Source organism: Oncorhynchus gorbuscha, unplaced genomic scaffold (genome assembly GCF_021184085.1).
Source record: "Oncorhynchus gorbuscha isolate QuinsamMale2020 ecotype Even-year unplaced genomic scaffold, OgorEven_v1.0 Un_scaffold_1712, whole genome shotgun sequence".
In the NCBI taxonomy this organism is placed as follows: Eukaryota; Metazoa; Chordata; class Actinopteri; order Salmoniformes; family Salmonidae; genus Oncorhynchus; species Oncorhynchus gorbuscha.
In genome coordinates this window covers 88,866-107,123 of record NW_025746409.1, presented here as the reverse complement: position 1 = coordinate 107,123, position 18,258 = coordinate 88,866, and the positions used below count along the sequence as shown (strand labels likewise).

At 42.8% G+C, this 18,258-nt stretch overlaps 1 protein-coding gene across 2 annotated transcripts; it reads left to right on the top strand.

Annotated features, from left to right (window-relative positions):
• The first annotated feature begins 91 nt into the window (after positions 1-91).
• Positions 92-15,094, top strand: LOC124023893 (zinc finger protein 501-like). 2 transcript variants are annotated; one of them, XM_046338056.1, is made up of 2 exons: positions 92-733; positions 14,067-15,094. In XM_046338056.1, the coding sequence occupies exons 1-2, from the start codon at positions 304-306 to the stop codon at positions 14,870-14,872; spliced, it is 1,236 nt and encodes a 411-aa protein (XP_046194012.1). In that variant the 5' UTR covers positions 92-303; the 3' UTR covers positions 14,873-15,094. The 2 variants fall into 2 exon arrangements, with proteins under 2 accessions (XP_046194012.1, XP_046194013.1); XM_046338057.1 differs by lacking the exon at positions 14,067-15,094 and adding an exon at positions 6,209-6,900.
• Positions 15,095-18,258: the final 3,164 nt, after the last annotated feature.

The following is an 18,258-nucleotide window of genomic DNA, read 5'->3' as shown; positions in this document are numbered from 1 at the left end:
GCGTTACCCACTCCAGTCAGCAGATGGCGATGTGCAGATTTCAGGTGATACTTCTAGTGTGACGTCTAATGTAGTGGACGGGACACTTCATCAACAGTAACAACAGTTAGTCGGCCACCTCCGTAGCCAACATTATCGAAAACAGTCACTGTGTTTTAAACATACTTCTGCCGTGTCTATTTGTTGGCCCATTTAATGTAACGTTAATATTTACGTTGTTTGTCAGGTAGCTGGCTTGCTAAGTTAGCTTTGCACGAGGCTAATCGCTAATGCTAAGTAGCTAGCTAGTTAACATCCCCGACCATGAGTTCACTTAGCTACTCCACTCCTGCTGAAGAAGAGGAGGTCTGCTGGACGGAAAAAGAAGAAGAGGCTGACACAGTTAAACAAGAAGTAGAGGATGAGTCTGTTACTGTGAAAGAAGAAGCGAATGAAGCTTTCAGAGTGAAAGAGGAGGAGGAAGTTACAGTGAAAGAAGAGGAGGCTGTTACAGTGAAAGAAGAGGAGGCTGTTACTGTGAAAGAAGAGGAGGCTGTTACTGTGAAAGAAGAGAAAGAAGCTTTCAGAGTGAAAGAGGAGGAGGATGTTACTGTTAAACAAGAGGAGGAAGAAGTTTTTGGAGTGAAGATGGAGGGGGAGATTACTGTCACGTTGAAAGAGGAAGAAGAGGAGGGGCAGATTACTGTCACGTTGAAAGAGGAGGAAGAAGAGACGGGAGATCTGAGTAACACCAGTAAGTAGTGTCTTAAAAACGGGGGCACAAACTCTTCAGTCCTTGAAGATTGTTCGGTCACATGTTTGAAGATGAGGTATTGAAATGTAAAAGTTACTAATATTTGTATAAAAACGTGTAAGTGGACATATTGTGGACATATTTCTCATTCCCGTAACACTGGTTCAAGTTGCTGTAAAAACTCCAATATTTGTTTTTATTCAGTTTTATTCACCCCTGATGCATCATCCAGTGGAGGAGCCCTGAGATGAGCACAAGTTTGTTTTTCACTTATGCATTCAGAATGAGGATCTTATTCTCAAACACCACCTTTACGACACTTGACCTTGACATTACCGAAATGACAAAAAAAGATTGGATTGGGAAAAACATAAGAGACCCATTACCTTATCAACATGGAGGTATGAATGGGCTTTAGTGATGTGGTCAACACTTAGAGAACCATTACCTTACCAACATGGAGGCATGAATGGGCTTTAGTGATGTGGTAAACACTTAGAGAACCATTACCATATCAACATGGAGGTATGAATGGGCTTTAGTGATGTGGTCAACACTTAGAGAACCATTACCATACCAACATGGAGACATGAATGGGCTTTAGTGATGTGGTAAACACTTAGAGAACCATTACCATACCAACATGGAAATGAATGGGCTTTAGTGATGTGGTAAACACTTAGAGAACCATTACCTTATCAACATGGAGACATGAATGGGCTTTAGTGATGTGGGTCAACATGGAGATGTTTAGAGAAACACTTAGAGACACATTACCATACCAACATGGAGACATGAATGGGCTTTAGTTATGTGGTAAACACTTAGAGAACCATTACCTTACCAACATGGAAATGTTGGGCTTTAGTGATGTGGTAAACACTTAGAGAATCATTACCTTACCAACATGGAAATGTTGGGCTTTAGTGATGTGGTAAACACTTAGAGAACCATTACCTTACCAACATGGAGGTATGAATGGGCTTTAGTGATGTGGTCAACACTTAGAGAACCATTACCGTACCAACATGGAGACATGAATGGGCTTTAATTATGTGGTAAACACTTAGAGAACCATTACCTTACCAACATGGAAATGTTGGGCTTTAGTGATGTGGTAAACACTTAGAGAATCATTACCTTACCAACATGGAAATGTTGGGCTTTAGTGATGTGGTAAACACTTAGAGAACCATTACCTTACCAACATGGAGGTATGAATGGGCTTTAGTGATGTGGTAAACACTTAGAGAACCATTACCATACCAACATGGAGATGTTGGGCTTTAATGATGTGGTAAACACTTAGAGAACCATTACCTTACCAACATGGAGGCATGAATGGGCTTTAGTGATGTGGTCAGTAGTTTGCTGACTCATAATGTCTGTCTCCTATTTCTTCCAGATGAAGCTGAGGGCCTCTCTTTACCAAAACACACATTTATCATTACCGCATCATTTTTAGGCTCATTTCAGTACTGAGAACAAGTTCATAAAATCGTCAGTGGGTGTGCTGTGCTGGTAACTTTCATTATTGCTAGGACCACCTATTGTATAGGTGAAAGCAGTAGGGGTTAAGTAGGGCTTGTCAATAAACCTATTGTATAGGTGAAAGCAGTAGGGGTTAAGTAGGGCTTGTCAATAAACCTATTGTATAGGTGAAAGCAGTAGGGGTTAAGCTTGTCAATAGGGCTTGTCATTTAATTAAATAAACCTAGTTTTGTATAGCAAAGAGTGAAAGCAGTAATTTTGACATGGGTTTACAGTAGTGGCTTGTATCACCTGTTATAAACCTAGTGTTGTTAGGTGAAAGCAGTAGTGTTGTTAGGTTAACAGTCTATAGTGTTGTTAGATATCCTACCTGTTATAAACATGGGTATCCTACCTGTTATAACACCCCATTTATCCTACCTGTTATAACATAAAGATATCCACTGTTATAAACCTGTAGAGTTTGTGTTATAACCCCAATAGTGTTGTTAGCAACCCCATCCACTATAAAAGAAGTGTTGTTAGATATCCCCTAATTTTGACATAGCACCTGTTATAACACCTGTAGTGTTGTTAGGTATCCTACCTGTTATAACACCTGTAGTGTTGTTAGGTATCCTACCTGTTATAACACCTACCTATAGTGTTTATTAGTTATATGTAGTGTTGTTAGGTATCCTACCTGTTATAACACCTGTAGTGTTGTTAGATATCCTACCTGTTATAATACCTATAGTGTTATTAGATAACACCAGTTGTTATAACACCTAACACCTATAGTGTTGTTAGATATCCTACCTGTTATAACACCTACCTATAGTGTTATTAGTTATATCCCAGTTGTTATAACACCTACCTATAGTGTAGATATTAGTTATATACCCAGTAGTGTTGTTAGATAACTGTTATAACACCTATAGTGTTGTTAGATATCCTACCTGTTATAACACCTACCTATAGTGTTGTTTAAATATCCTACCTGTTATAACAACTACCTATAGTGTTATTAGATATCCCAGTTGTTATAACACCTACCTATAGTGTTGTTAGATATCCCACCTGTTATAACACCTGTAGTGTTGTTAGATATCCCACCTGTTATAATACCTATAGTGTTGTTAGATATCCTACCTGTTATAACACCTACCTATAGTGTATAGTGTTGTTAGATATCCTACCTGTTATAATACCTATAGTGTTGTTAGATATCCCACCTGTTATAACACCTGTAGTGTTGTTAGATATCCCACCTGTTATAATACCTGTAGTGTTGTTAGATATCCTACCTGTTATAACAACTACCTATAGTGTTATTAGATATCCCAGTTGGTATAACACCTACCTATAGTGGGGCCTGGGGGTTGAAGCTGTTTAGAAGCCTCTTGGACCTAGACTTGGCGCTCCGGTCCTGCTTGCCGTGCGGTAGCAGAGAGAACAGTCTATTATTAGGATGGCTGGAGTCTTTGACATTTTTTAGGGCCTTCCTCTGACACCACCTATTATAGAGGTCCTGGATGGCAGGAACCTTGGTCCCAGTGATTTACTGGGCCGTTCGCACTACCCTCTGTCGTGCCTTGCAGTCGGAGGCCGAGCAGTTGCCGTACCAGGCAGTGATGCTGTAGGACCTTTTGAGGATCTGAGGACCTATGCCAAATATTTTTAGTCTCCTGAGGGGGAATAGGTTTTACCGTGCCCTCTTCACAGGTGTCTTGGTGTGCTTGGACCATGTTAGTTTGTTGGTGATGTGGAAAACCAAGGAACTTGAAGCTCTCAACCTGCTCCACTGCAGCCCCATCGATGAGAATGGGGGGGTGCTCGGTCCTCTTTTTCCTGTAGTCCATAATCATCTCCTTAGTCTTGATCACGCTGTCTTGATCACGTTGAGAGAGAGGTTGTTGTCCTGGCACCACATGGACAGGTCTCTGACCTCCTCCCTATGTCGGCTCAAACTGAATTATTCCACTGTTCTATCGTTCGCAACATACTTCAGTCTGAGGGTGTGATTTTAACTGACTGGTCCGGAAGGGCCCATACAGATCTGAACGTGACTTCTGCAGTAGAGAGAGAGAAGGGCCCGTACAGATCTGAACGTGACTTCTGCAGTAGAGAGAGAAGGGCCCGTGACTTCTGCAGTAGAGAGAAGACCTGAACGTGACTTCTGCAGTAGAGAGAGAGAAGGGCCCAGTAGAGAGAGAAGGGCCCGTACAGATCTGAACGTGACTTCTGCAGTAGAGAGAGAAGGGCCCGTACAGACCTGAACGTGACTTCTGCAGTAGAGAGAGAAGGGCCCGTACAGATCTGAACGTGACTTATGCAGTAGAGAGACATTTGTACAGATCCTCTCTGTGTGGCAAAAGTTAGGAGACACATGACCTTGCGTTTTCCTCCCGTGGCATGACCTTCCACACGACATGTTAACCAATCAGGACAGGAACTCAGTTTAGAAAACAGAATCCCGATGGGGAGGATCAACGTTCAGTTCAGGGCCATCTCTTTCTTCTACTAAAGCACTTCAGTAGTGGCTGGTCAAGTCACTAAGGATTGTAGGCAAACAGCAAAAATGGATTAATTAAAAGAAGATGGAATTAAAATGACGGAATAAAAGGTCAAGCAGAAGGATAGTCTGCAACGACCAAGAGCCAACAGGTAGACTGCTACCTAATAGTCTGAATGGAGTTGTTGTTGTTTGTAACTGTAGGATCGGAAAGCGTATGCACTCCCGGCCTGAATTAGAGTAGCTAGCTAACCTTAGCTATGTAGCTTAACTAGTTTCTCCCTGGTTTTTAGACAGGTACTACGTAATATTATTTGATAAGTAACCTGGTAATGGTAGCTATTAGTCGACTGTAGCCCAGGCTTTCATAGTACGGCCCCTCTCCCGCTCTTCTCCTACTTTGTCAGCTTCAGATAATAAAGTAATTTTTAAAAATACAACTTTCCTGCTGCTTTTTGTTAGTTCGGATCCGGGTGGTAGAACTCCAGGTGACCCCCCTGTCTCAGCCTCCAGTATTTATGCCGGGGGGTAGGGAGTTTGTTTAGAACTCCAGGTCCCGTAAATCGGATCCGGGTGGTAGAATGCCCCAGGACTAGACATGATCCCCTTCAGTCCCCAGTCCACCTGGCCATGCTGCTGCTCCAGAACCCCAGGACCATGTCCCAGGACTACCTCATGAGGATCCGTCCACCTGGTGGTAGAACTATTATTCCCATGCTGGTCCCATCTTAGGATCCGGCACAGCCAGAAGAGGACTGGGTAAGAGGACCTGAGCCCAGGTCCCTTTAGGATCCACCTGACTGTTGCTGCTCCAGAACCCCAGGTCACTTTATCTTGGATCTGGGCACAGCCAGAAGAGAACCACAGGTCCCTTTTGGATCTAGGGAGTGGCTTTTACAGAACCCGAAGGGCTATATAAATAAATTTGATTTGATTTGATTTGATCCAGGATCCGGGTGGTAGAACCCCAGGTCCTTTTGGATACGGGTGGTAGAACCCCAGGTCCCTTTTGGATCCGGGTGGTAGAACCCCAGGTCCTTTTTTGGATCCTTTAGGGGTGGTAGAATCCCAGGTCCCTTTTGGATCCGGGTGGTAGAACCCCAGGTCCCTTTTGGATCCGGGTGGTAGAACCCCAGGTCCCTTTTGGATTTGGATCCTTTGGGGTGGTAGAACCCCAGGTCCCTTTTGGATCCGGGTGGTAGAACCCCAGGTCCCCTAGAACCCCAGGTCCCTTTTGGATCCGGGTGGTAGAACCCCAGGTCCCCTGGATCGGATCCCCGGGTGGTAGAACCCCAGGTCCCGGATTTCCCAGGGAACAGGTCCAACTTTTTGGACCCGTGAAGACCTCTACCTCTAACCAGGATATCTGGAAAACTTGGGATTTTTGTGAAAAGCTACCTGGGTTTTTGCAACCCTAATAGAAATAAAGTTGTATCATGTTTCAGGTTTCATTCAGGTCTTTGTTTAACACAATAATATGTCTTTGGCAGGAAAGAGACCAGATTCTCACTCCAGTAGGAAGAGATTCTCAGATAGCGGGAAGAGTCCTTCAGGGAAACCAGAACCAGAGACTCCCAAACCAGCAAGACGACACCACTGTTCCCATTGTGGAAAGACTTTTATGAAGTTACGGAACCTTAAAGAGCATGAGAGGACACACACGGGAGAAAAGCCTTTCCAATGTTCCCAATGTGGAAAGAGTTTTACCGTGTTAGTTAACATGAAAAGGCATGAGAGAATACACACAGGAGAAAAGCCTTACCAATGTTCCCAATGTGGAAAGAGTTTTACCTTGTTAGTTAACATGAAAAGGCATGAGAGAATACACACAGGAGAAAAACCTTACCAATGTTCTCAGTGTGGCAAGAGTTTCACCCAGTTAGGGAGCCTGAAAATACATAACAGAATACACTCTGGAAAGAAGTCTTACCACTGCTCCCAATGTGGGAAGAGTTTTAACCTGTTAAAGCACCTGAAATCACATGAAAGAACACATTCAGGAGAGAAGCCTTTCCACTGTTCTCAATGTGGAAAGACATTTTCTCAGTCAGAGGACCTGAAATCACATGAGAGAATAGAGAGGCTGTGTTCTGACTTGTGTTTTTGACTGGGAATTTGTGTTTTTGTTTATGCAACTTGAAGTCATATTGTTTTTATGAAACCTTACTCACATAAAATCATTTTTTTTTTACATGAAACCTTATTCAAAAATATAAATCAAATTGTTGATATGAAACCTTACTAACATACACCTTAGCCAAATATATTTAAACTCAGTTTTTCACAATTCCTGACATTAAATCCTTGTAAAAATGCCCTGTCTTAGGTCAGTTAGGATCACCACTTTATATTAAGAATGTGAAATGTCAGAATAATAGTAGAGAGAATAATTTATTTCAGCTTTAATTACTTTCATCACATTCCCAGTGGGTCAGAAGTTCACATACACTCAATTAGTATTTGGTAGCATTGCCTTTAAATTGTTTAATTTGGGTCAAACATTTTGGGTAGCCTTCCACAAGCTTCCCACAATAAGTTGGGTGAATTTTGGCCCATTCCTCCTGACAGAGCTGGTGTAACTGAGTCAGGTTTGTAGGCCTCCTTGCTCTCACACTCTTCTTCAGTTCTGCCCACACATTACCTATAGGATTGAGGTCAGGGCTTTGTGATGGCCACTCAAATACCTTGACTTTGTTGTCCAGTTAAGTAATTTTGCCACAACTTTGGAAGTGTGCTTGGGACCATTGTCCATTTGGAAGACCCGTTTGCAACCAAGCTTTAACTTCCTGACTGATGTCATGAGATGCTGTTTCAATATGTCCATATCATTTTCCTTCCTCCTGATGCCATTTATTTAGTGAAGTGCAACAGTCCCTCCTGCAGCAAAGTACCCACACAACATGATGCTGTCACCCCCGTGCTTCACAGTTGGGATGGTGTTCTTCGGCTTGCAAGCCTCCCCGTTTTTCCTCCAAAAATAATGATGGTCATTATGGCCAAACAGTTCTATTTTTGTTTCATCAGACCAGAGGACATTTCTCCAAAAAGTACGATCTTTGTCCCCATGTGCAGTTGCAAACCGTAGTCTGGCTTTTTTATGGCAGTTTTGGAGCAGTGGCTTCTTCCTTGCTGAGCGGCCTTTCAGGTTATGTCAATATAGAACTCGTTTTACTGTGGATATAGATACTTTTGTACCTGGTTCCTCCAGCATTTTCACAATGTCCTTTGCTGTTTGTGGAGGTCTACAATTTTTTTTTTGAGGTCTTGGCTGATTTCTTTTGATTTTCTCATGATGTCAAGCAAAGAGGCACTGAGTTTGAAGGTAGGCCTTGAAATACATCAACAGGTACACCGCCAATTGACTAAAATGATGTCAATTAGCCTATCAGAAGCTTCTAAAGCCATGACATAATTTTCTGGAATTTTCCAAGCTGTTTAAAGGCAAAGTCAACTTCTGACCCACTGGAATTGTGATACAGTGAATTATAAGTGAAATACTCTGTCTGTAAACAAATGTTGGAAAATTTACTTGTGTCATGCACAAAGTAGATGTCCTAACTGACTTGCCAAAACTATAGTTTGTTAACAATAAATGTGTGGAGTGGTTGAAAAACTTACGACCTCAACTGCATCTAGGATTCCATGCTGGTCCATAGTCACAGTCAATAACACATCTCTAGGGTTCCATAGTCACAGTCAATAACACATCTCTAGGGTTCCATAGTCACAGTCAATAACACATATCTAGGGTTCCATAGTCACAGTCAATAACACATCTCTAGGGTTCCATAGTCACAGTCAATAACACATCTCTAGGGTTCCATAGTCACAGTCAATAACACATCTCTAGGGCTCCATGCTGGTTCTTCACCTGCACCACACCAAGAGAGCAGTAGAGGGGTACTTCACCTGCACCACACCAAGAGAGCAGTAGAGGGGTACTTCACCTGCACCACACCAAGAGAGCAGCAGAGGGGTACTTCACCTGCACCACACCAAGAGAGCAGTAGAGGGGTACTTCACCTGCACCACACCAAGAGAGCAGTAGAGGGGTACTTCACCTGCACCACACCAAGACAGCAGCAGAGGGTACTTCACCTGCACCACACCAAGAGAGCAGTAGAGGGGTACTTCACCTGCACCACACCAAGAGAGCAGCAGAGGGGTACTTCACCTGCACCACACCAAGAGAGCAGTAGAGGGGTACTTCACCTGCACCACACCAAGAGAGCAGTAGAGGGGTACTTCACCTGCACCACACCAAGACAGCAGCAGAGGGGTACTTCACCTGCACCACACCAAGAGAGCAGTAGAGGGGTACTTCACCTGCACCACACCAAGAGAGCAGTAGAGGGGTACTTCACCTGCACCACACCAAGAGAGCAGTAGAGGGGTACTTCACCTGCACCACACCAAGAGAGCAGTAGAGGGGTACTTCACCTGCACCACACCAAGAGAGCAGTAGAGGGGTACTTCACCTGCACCACACCAAGAGATCAGTAGAGGGGTACTTCACCTGCACCACACCAAGAGAGCAGTAGAGGGGTACTTCACCTGCACCACACCAAGAGAGCAGTAGAGGAGTACTTCACCTTGCACCACACCAAGAGAGCAGCAGAGGGGTACTTCACCTGCACCACACCAAGAGAGCAGTAGAGGGGTACTTCACCTGCACCACACCAAGAGAGCAGTAGAGGGGTACTTCACCTGCACCACACCAAGAGAGCAGTAGAGGGGTACTTCACCTGCACCACACCAAGAGAGCAGTAGAGGGGTACTTCACCTGCACCACACCAAGAGAGCAGTAGAGGGGTACTTCACCTGCACCACACCAAGAGAGCAGCAGAGGCTAATGAACTATCGGCAACCCAAGACGGCTACCCAATGTCCTTGCTCCGGTCCAAACGCCACGCCCACAGACTAGTTTCTTCTCCACAATGACTCTGGATCTGAGTACCTCCACGATGACTCTGGATCTGAGTACCTCCACAATGACTCTGGATCTGAGTACCTCCACGATGACTCTGGATCTGAGTACCTCCACGATGACTCTGGATCTGAGTACCTCCACGATGACTGGATCTGAGTACCTCCACGATGACTCTGGGTCTGAGTACCTCCACGATGACTCTGGATCTGAGTACCTCCACGATGACTCTGGATCTGAGTACCTCCACGATGACTCTGGATCTGAGTACCTCCACGATGACTCTGGGTCTGAGTACCTCCACGATGACTCTGGATCTGAGTACCTCCACGATGACTCTGGATCTGAGTACCTCCACGATGACTCTGGGTCTGAGTACCTCCACGATGACTCTGGATCTTAGTACCTCCACGATGACTCTGGATCTGAGTACCTCCACGATGAAGGATCTGAGTACCTCCACGATGACTCTGGGTCTGAGTACCTCCACGATGACTCTGGGTCTGAGTACCTCCACGTAGAATGATGACTCTGGATCTTAGTACCTCCTGCTAAATGGCGATGACTCTGGATCTGAGTACCTCCACGATGACTCTGGATCTGAGTACCTCCACGATGACTCTGGATCTGAGTACCTCCACGATGACTCTGGATCTGAGTACCTTCACGATGAAGGTACTCAGTACCTTCACGATGACTCTGGGTCTGAGTATGGGTGGTCCTTCTGTAGCTCAGTTGGTAGAGCATGGCGCTTGTAACGCCAGGGTAGTGGGTTCGATCCCCGGGACCACCCATACGTAGAATGTATGCACACATGACTGTAAGTCGCTTTGGATAAAAGCGTCTGCTAAATGGCATATATTATTATTATATTATTATAATTATTATTATTATTATGAGTACCTCCCATGACTCTGGATCTGAGTACCTCCACGATGACTCTGGATCTGAGTACCTCCACAATGACTCTGGATCTGAGTACCTCCACGGTGACTCTGGATCTGAGTACCTCCACGATGACTCTGGGTCTGAGTACCTCCACGATGACTCTGGGTCTGAGTACCTCCACGGTGACTCTGGATCTGAGTACCTCCACGATGACTCTGGGTCTGAGTACCACCACGATGACTCTGGGTCTGAGTACCTCCACGATGACTCTGGGTCTGAGTACCTCCACGATGACTTTGGATCTGAGTACCTCCACGATGACTGGATCTGAATACATGCGTGGTATTACAATACTTACATAAGAGGGGTCATCATTAAGATCAGTGATTTTATTATTATGAAATTGGTGTCAACAAATGACACAGTCTGATGATGTATTGGGTTACCGAATCTCTAGTACAGTTTTTTGAAGGCAATCTATGCAACGCTCATTTTTGAAACCAGCTTATCATTACCGTTACGAAACCCTCTTGTCATTACCGTTACGAAACCCTCTTGTCATTACCGTTACGAAACCCTCTTGTCGAAACCCTCTTGTCGTTACCGTTACGAAACCCTCTTGTCGTTACCGTTAAACCCTCTTGTCGTTACCGTTACGAAACCCTCTTGTCGTTACCGTTACGAAACCTCTTGTCGTTAAACCCTCTTGTCGTTACCGTTACGAAACCCTCTTGTCGTTACCGTTACGAAACCCTCTTGTCGTTACCGTTACGAAACCCTCTTGTTGTTACCGTTACGAAACCCTCTTGTCGTTACCGTTACGAAACCCTCTTGTCATTACCGTTATGAAACCCTTCCAGGTTGGTTTTATAGTTGGGTGGGATGGTCAAAATTGACGCTTACAAAAAATATATTATGAAGGTGACATGGCCGGCGCCCCATGGGCCTGTTAGGAGTAGTATTATTATTTAGAGGTAGCAATCTAGCTAATGTGATTTATATATTATGAAGGTGTCATGGCCAACGGCCCATGGCCCCCTGTTAGGAGTAGTATTAATATTTAGAGATCTAGCTAATAGCTAATGATTTATATATTATGAAGGTGACATGGATCTAGCTAATGTGATTTATATATTATGAAGGTGACATGGATCTAGCTAATGTGATGTATATATTATGAAGGTGACATGGATCTAGCTAATGTGATGTATATATTATGAAGGTGACATGGCCGGCGCCCCATGGGCCTGTGAGGAGTAGTTTTATTATTTAGAGATCTAGCTAATGTGATTTATATATTATGAAGGTGACATGGCCAACGGCCCATGGGCCTGTGAGGAGTAGTATTATTATTTAGAGATCTAGCTAATGTGATTTGAGTTTCCACTTCCTCAGGTGTTGAAACCCAAATGAATAAGGATATTGGGTGCACATAAAGATGTATGTACCGTGAATAACAGTTTAAATAAGCTAAATATTGACTAATTATTTACCATTTACAACGATCGCAACAACAAGGTCAAAGGTTGAATGTCTCTTGCTCAGTTGCAGCGAATCGATGGCGATATTAAACGCAATTGCTGACCAGAATGTGGTATAATTTAAGCTGTTTGAAAGGGGACCATATAAACTTCGCCCAATTCTTTAACGTTAACTAATAAATTAATGTAAAAGAAATTCCTCCATTTTTTTCAGAAAACCAAAACAAAGGATGTTCAATCTGTGTCCATAACCTGTGAACAAATCAAATTTGTGTCTCGGTTCCGTATAGACCTGGTTGGATCCAGATCCGATCCGTGTGGGAAGCAGCAGCTACTTTATTAACCAGCGCTGATAAATTGTTAATAAAGTGATGCATGTCACATTGCCTGTCCCGGTAAACACCCCTGTCTTTACAAGACTGTAAAAACACAAAACTCAAGGCAATTCAATTTGGCTGTAAATGGAAGAACAGGCTCCATTATCATCTCATCTCCATAACAGATGTAAATAGAAGAACAGGCTCTGTATTGCTACATTATCATCTCCATAACAGCTGTAAATAGAAGAACAGGCTCTGTATTGCTACATTATCATCTCCATAACAGCTGTAAATCTGTATTGCTACATTATCATCTCCATAACAGCTGTAAATAGAAGAACAGGCTCTGTATTGCTACATTATCATCTCCATAACAGCTGTAAATAGAAGAACAGGCTCTCTATTGCTTCATTATCATCTCATCTCCATATAGAAGAACAGGCTCTGTATTGCTACATTATCATCTCATCTCCATATAGAAGAACAAGCTCTGTATTGCTACATTATCATCTCCATAACAGCTGTAAATAGAAGAACAGGCTCTGTATTGCTACATTATCATCTCATCTCCATATAGAAGAACAGGCTCTGTATTACTACATTATCATCTCATCTCCCCCTGTATGGGCATTCTACTGTAGAAGCATGACATGTAGTGACGAATCCCCCTGTATGGGCATTCTACTGTAGAAGCATGGGGCGGCAGGGTAGCCTAGTGGTTAGAGCGTTGGACCAGTAACCGGAAGGTTGCAAGTTCAAACCCCCAAGCTGACCAGGTACAAATCTGTCGTTCTGCCCCTGAACAGGCAGTTAACCCACTGTTCCTAGGCCGTCATTGAAAATGAGAATTTGTTCTTAACTGAATTGCCTGGTTAAATAAAGGTTTAAAAAAATAATAATAAAAAAAGACATGTAGTGAGGAATCCCCCTGTATGGACATTCTACTGTAGAAGGATGACATGTCGTGACGAATCCCCCTGTATGGACATTCTACTGTAGAAGGATGACACGTAGTGAGGAATCCCCCTGTATGGACATTCTACTGTAGAAGGATGACACTTAGTGAGGAATCCCCCTGTATGGACATTCTAGTGAAGTTCTACATTGAATGTGTTGTTATTTAATGTCGGAACACCGTGAGATTCTGATTTTCTGTCAGTCCTGGATACCATTGTTATGGTGTCTGTGTGCAGTAGGAAGGAACTTAAGAGGTTGTTTTGTGAGCCAATGATAACTAGTGTTAGTGAAATGACTGGATGTCTTTTTCCCTCTTTCTTTTATTTAACTCTTATGTTATTTAGCCGTTATTTTATTTAACCCTTATTTTATTTAACCCTTATTTTATTTAGCCCTTATTTTATTTAACCCTTATTTTATTTAACCCTTATTTTACCAGGTAAGTTGACTGAGAACACATTCTCATTGAAACCAACGAAATGGGGAATAGTTTCAGGGGAGAGGATGGGGGATGAATGAGCCAATTGTAGACTGGGGATGATTAGGTGACCATGATGGTATGAGGGCCAGATTGGGAATACAGGTACCTTAGCATATGCTACTGTACCTGTAGACTTCCAGTCATTGCGTTAATGCTAGTTACCAGAATTCCTCTAAAGCCACACTGTAAAATGGATCTGATTTGGATTAAAAATGTGGAATAAATATGTGGAATCATGTGGAAGTTTCATTCATGTCTCTATGATTAAATAAACACTTTGTTTGTTTTTGGCAGGAGAAAGACCAGACTCTGAGGAACCAGAGGAAGAAACGGCCAAACCAGCAAGACCATACCACTGCTCCCAGTGTGCGAAGAGTTTTACCCAGTTAGGGAACATGAAAAGACACGAGAGGACACACACAGGTGATAAACCTTACCACTGCTCCCAGTGTGCAAAGAGTTTTACCCGGATAGGGTCCCTGAAAATGCATGAGAGAATACATACAGGAGACAAGCCTTACCCCTGTTCCTTGTGTGTAAAGAGATTTTCCTCATCAGGATGCCTGAAAATACATGAGAAGACGCACACAGGCGATAAACCTTTCCAATGCTCCCAGTGTGGAAAGAACTTTTCCTTGTCAGCGAGCCTGAAAAGACACGAGAGGACACACACAGGAAATACACCTCATCACTGCTCCCAGTGTGGAAAGAGTTTTACCCGGATAGGGTCACTGAAAATGCACGAGAGAATACATACAGGAGAAAAGCCATACCACTGCTCCCAGTGTGGAAAGAGTTTTAACCAGTCAAGGGACCTGAAAGAACATGAGAGAATACATACAGGGGAAAAGCCATACCACTGCTCCCAGTGTGCAAAGCGTTTTACACAGTTAGGTCACCTGAAACGTCATCAAAGAACACACACCGGAGAGAAGCCTTACCACTGCTCTCAGTGTGGAAAGAGTTTTGCCCAGTTAAGTCACCTGAAAGAACATAAGAGATTGCACACAGGGGAGAAGCCTTACCACTGCTCCCAGTGTAGAAAGACATTTTCCTCGCTAGCGAACCTGAAAAGACATGAGGACACACACAGGAGATAAGCCTTCCAATGCTCCCAGGACCTGTAAATTGATATTTCACATCACATCATCAGAGAACTTACAGTGCTCCCATTGTCTTATATATATTTTTTTACAAAGAATGTGTTTTTTGATTATGCCATATGAAATCGAACTGTACAAAAAATAGATTTGTATGTTTTTATTAGAAAAACATGAATTGAGAATATGGAGTATTTCAGTTTAAATATACAGTACGCCCGTGTTAATGTAGACTGCTCTGTGATTAAATTATAATTTTTAAACTCTGGCTATGTGTGTGTTTGTGTGTTTATCGGAGTGTGTCATTCCTCCAGCACTACAGATAATCTATTTGGATGTGATGCATTTTGCTCCATTGTTTCCCTCCAAGGAGCCACCATTGGAAGACACAAGAAGTTACTTCTTAACGTTGTGGAGGGCCTCCGTACCTTGGCGGGAACCCTTCAATGCATTGCTGGAACAAGCCACAACGGTAACCTTCCAGACTCCTAGTAACCCCACTACCAGAGGTGTTTCTCCCCATACCCATTTCAGTTGGTGGCCCACTCTGATGATTTATATCTGACAGAGTGGCTGTAAAATAAATAGTATGGTCACATTTTACAGATGAAGCTTGATTTGGAATGTCTGAGTAGTTCTATATGATGTCATAATACACCCCTCTGATAATCAAGTGATGTTTGGAATGTCTGAGTAGTTCTATATAATGTCATAATACACCCCTCTGATAATCAAGTGATGTTTGGAATGTCTGAGTAGTTCTATCTGATGTCATAATACACCCCTCTGATAATCAAGTAATATTTTAAATGTCTGAGTAGTTCTATATGATGTCATAATACACCCCTCTGATAGTGATACATTTGCTCCATTGTTTCCATGTCAGTTGGTTTCCCACTCTGATGATTTATATCTGACAGAGAGGCTGTAAATGAATAGTATGATGACATCATACAGATCTTGGTGGAGTTCCTGACCAACTTGACGTGCAGATGTTGCATTGCATCAACCAATGGTTGCGTGTCACGTCTTTAACTGTGCAGTAGGGCATCGGAATGCAATATCATACGATGTGGTTAGCTGATCTGTTAAATACCTATTCAGACGTTGTAAGATGAGATCTGGCATGCGTCTGCAACCTAACCAGGGAGGTACACAGAGTGGCTTTAACTTCACTAGGGTAGGGGGCAGCATTCGGAATTTTGGATGAAAAGCCCAAATTAAACTGCCTAAATCTTCCACTCTAACGTTTCCAAAACTGTAAGTATAACAGAACTGATACGGCGAAAACCTGAGGAGAATCCAACCCAAGTATTTATATTTTTTTATAATGATTTTCTATGGGAATATCAAATGGAATTACCTCCCAGATTGCATTTCCTGGGGCGTCCAGTAGATGTCAACAGTCATTAGAAAGAGTTTCAGGCTTGTTTTGGGAAAAATGAGCTAGAATTTGTAGTTTTTCTAGGTGGCTCCCGTGAAGCACGGGCGTGGCAGCATCATGTTGTGGGGGTGCTTTGCTGCAGGAGAGACTGGTGCACTTCACAAAATAGATGGCATCACGAGGGCGGAAAATTATGTGGATATATTGAAGCAACATCTCAAGACGTCAGTCAGGAAGTTAAAAGCTTAGTTGCAAATGGGTCTTCCAAACGGACAATGACCCCAAGCATATTTCCACTCTAAAGTATCCAAAACTGTTTAAATCATGTCTCTGAGTATAACAGAACTGATATGGCAGGTGAAAACCTGAGGAGAATCCAACCAGGAAGTACTATTATTTTGAAAGGCTGTTTTTCCATTGGAAGCCTATCCACCATACAAAGACTTAGGACCCAGTTCACAAGCTCTATGGGTTCTTCTACATGTGACCAGTCTTTATGCATGGTTTCAGGCTTTTACTCTGAAAAATGAGGGAGATTGTCCTCTGATTGAAAGTGCTCTGTGGAAATGTCCATTCATCAGCCATGCGCCTGATCGTGAACGCTCCTTTCCTATTGACAAAGCTTTTGTCCGGTTGAAATATTATTGGAGGTATTTGGACATAAAGATGAACATTTATTGTCTAACATGGAGACCTGGGAGTGCCACCAGATGAAGATCATCAAAGGTAAGTGATTAATTGTAGTCGCTATTTCTGACTTTTGTGACACTCTCCTTGGTTGGAAAATGGCTGTATGGTTCTCTGTGGCTATGAGCTGACCTAACATAATCGCAAAGTGTGCTTTTGCCGTAAAGCATTTTTCAAATCTGACACAGCATTACATTAACACATTATATTAAGGAGAAGTTTATCTGTATCCGTATGTTTAACACTTGTATCTTTTATCCATGTTTATGATGAGTATTTCTGTTAATTGATGTGGCTCTCTGCACTTTCACCGGATGTTTGTTTGAGACAATGCATTTCTGAACATGCCAATAATTTCAAATGAGGATTTTGGACATAAAGATGAACTTTATCGAACAAAACACGCATTTATTGTGTAACATGAAGTCCTGTGAGTGCCATCTGATGAAGATCACCAAAGGTTAGTGATTAATTTAATCGCTATTTCTGACTTTTATGAGCCCTCTCCATGGCTGGAAAATGGCTGTATGATTATCTGTGACTAGGCGCTGACCTAACATAATCGGTTGGTGTTCTTTCGCCGTAAAGCCTATTTGAAACAGGACAATATGGCTGGATTTACAAGAAGTTGATCTTTAAAATGGTGTATAATACTTGTATGTTTGAGGAATTTTAATTATGGGATTTCTGTTGTTTTGAATTTGGCGCCCTGCACTTTCACTGGCTGTTGGTGAGGTGGGACGCTAGTAGTCTGGTCACATCTAACAGGGTGGCTTTACTAGTCTGGTCACATCTAACAGAGTGACTTTAATAGTCTGGTCACATCTAACAGAGTGACTTTACTAGTCTGGTCACATCTAACAGAGTGACTTTAATAGTCTGGTCACATCTAACAGAGTGACTTTACGAGTCTGGTCACATCTAACAGAGTGACTTTACTAGTCTGGTCACATCTAACAGAGTGACTTTACTAGTCTGGTCACATCTAACAGAGTGACTTTACTAGTATGGTCACATCTAACAGAGTGGCTTTACTAGTCTGGTCACATCTAACAGAGTGACTTTACTAGTCTGGTCACATCTAACAGAGTGACTTTACTAGTCTGGTCACATCTAACAGAGTGACTTTACTAGTATGGTCACATCTAACAGAGTGGCTTTACTAGTCTGGTCACATCTAACAGAGTGACTTTACTAGTCTGGTCACATCTAACAGAGTGACTTTACTTGTATGGTCACATCTAACAGAGTGGCTTTACTAGTCTGGTCACATCTAACAGAGTGACTTTACTAGTCTGGTCACATCTCACAGAGT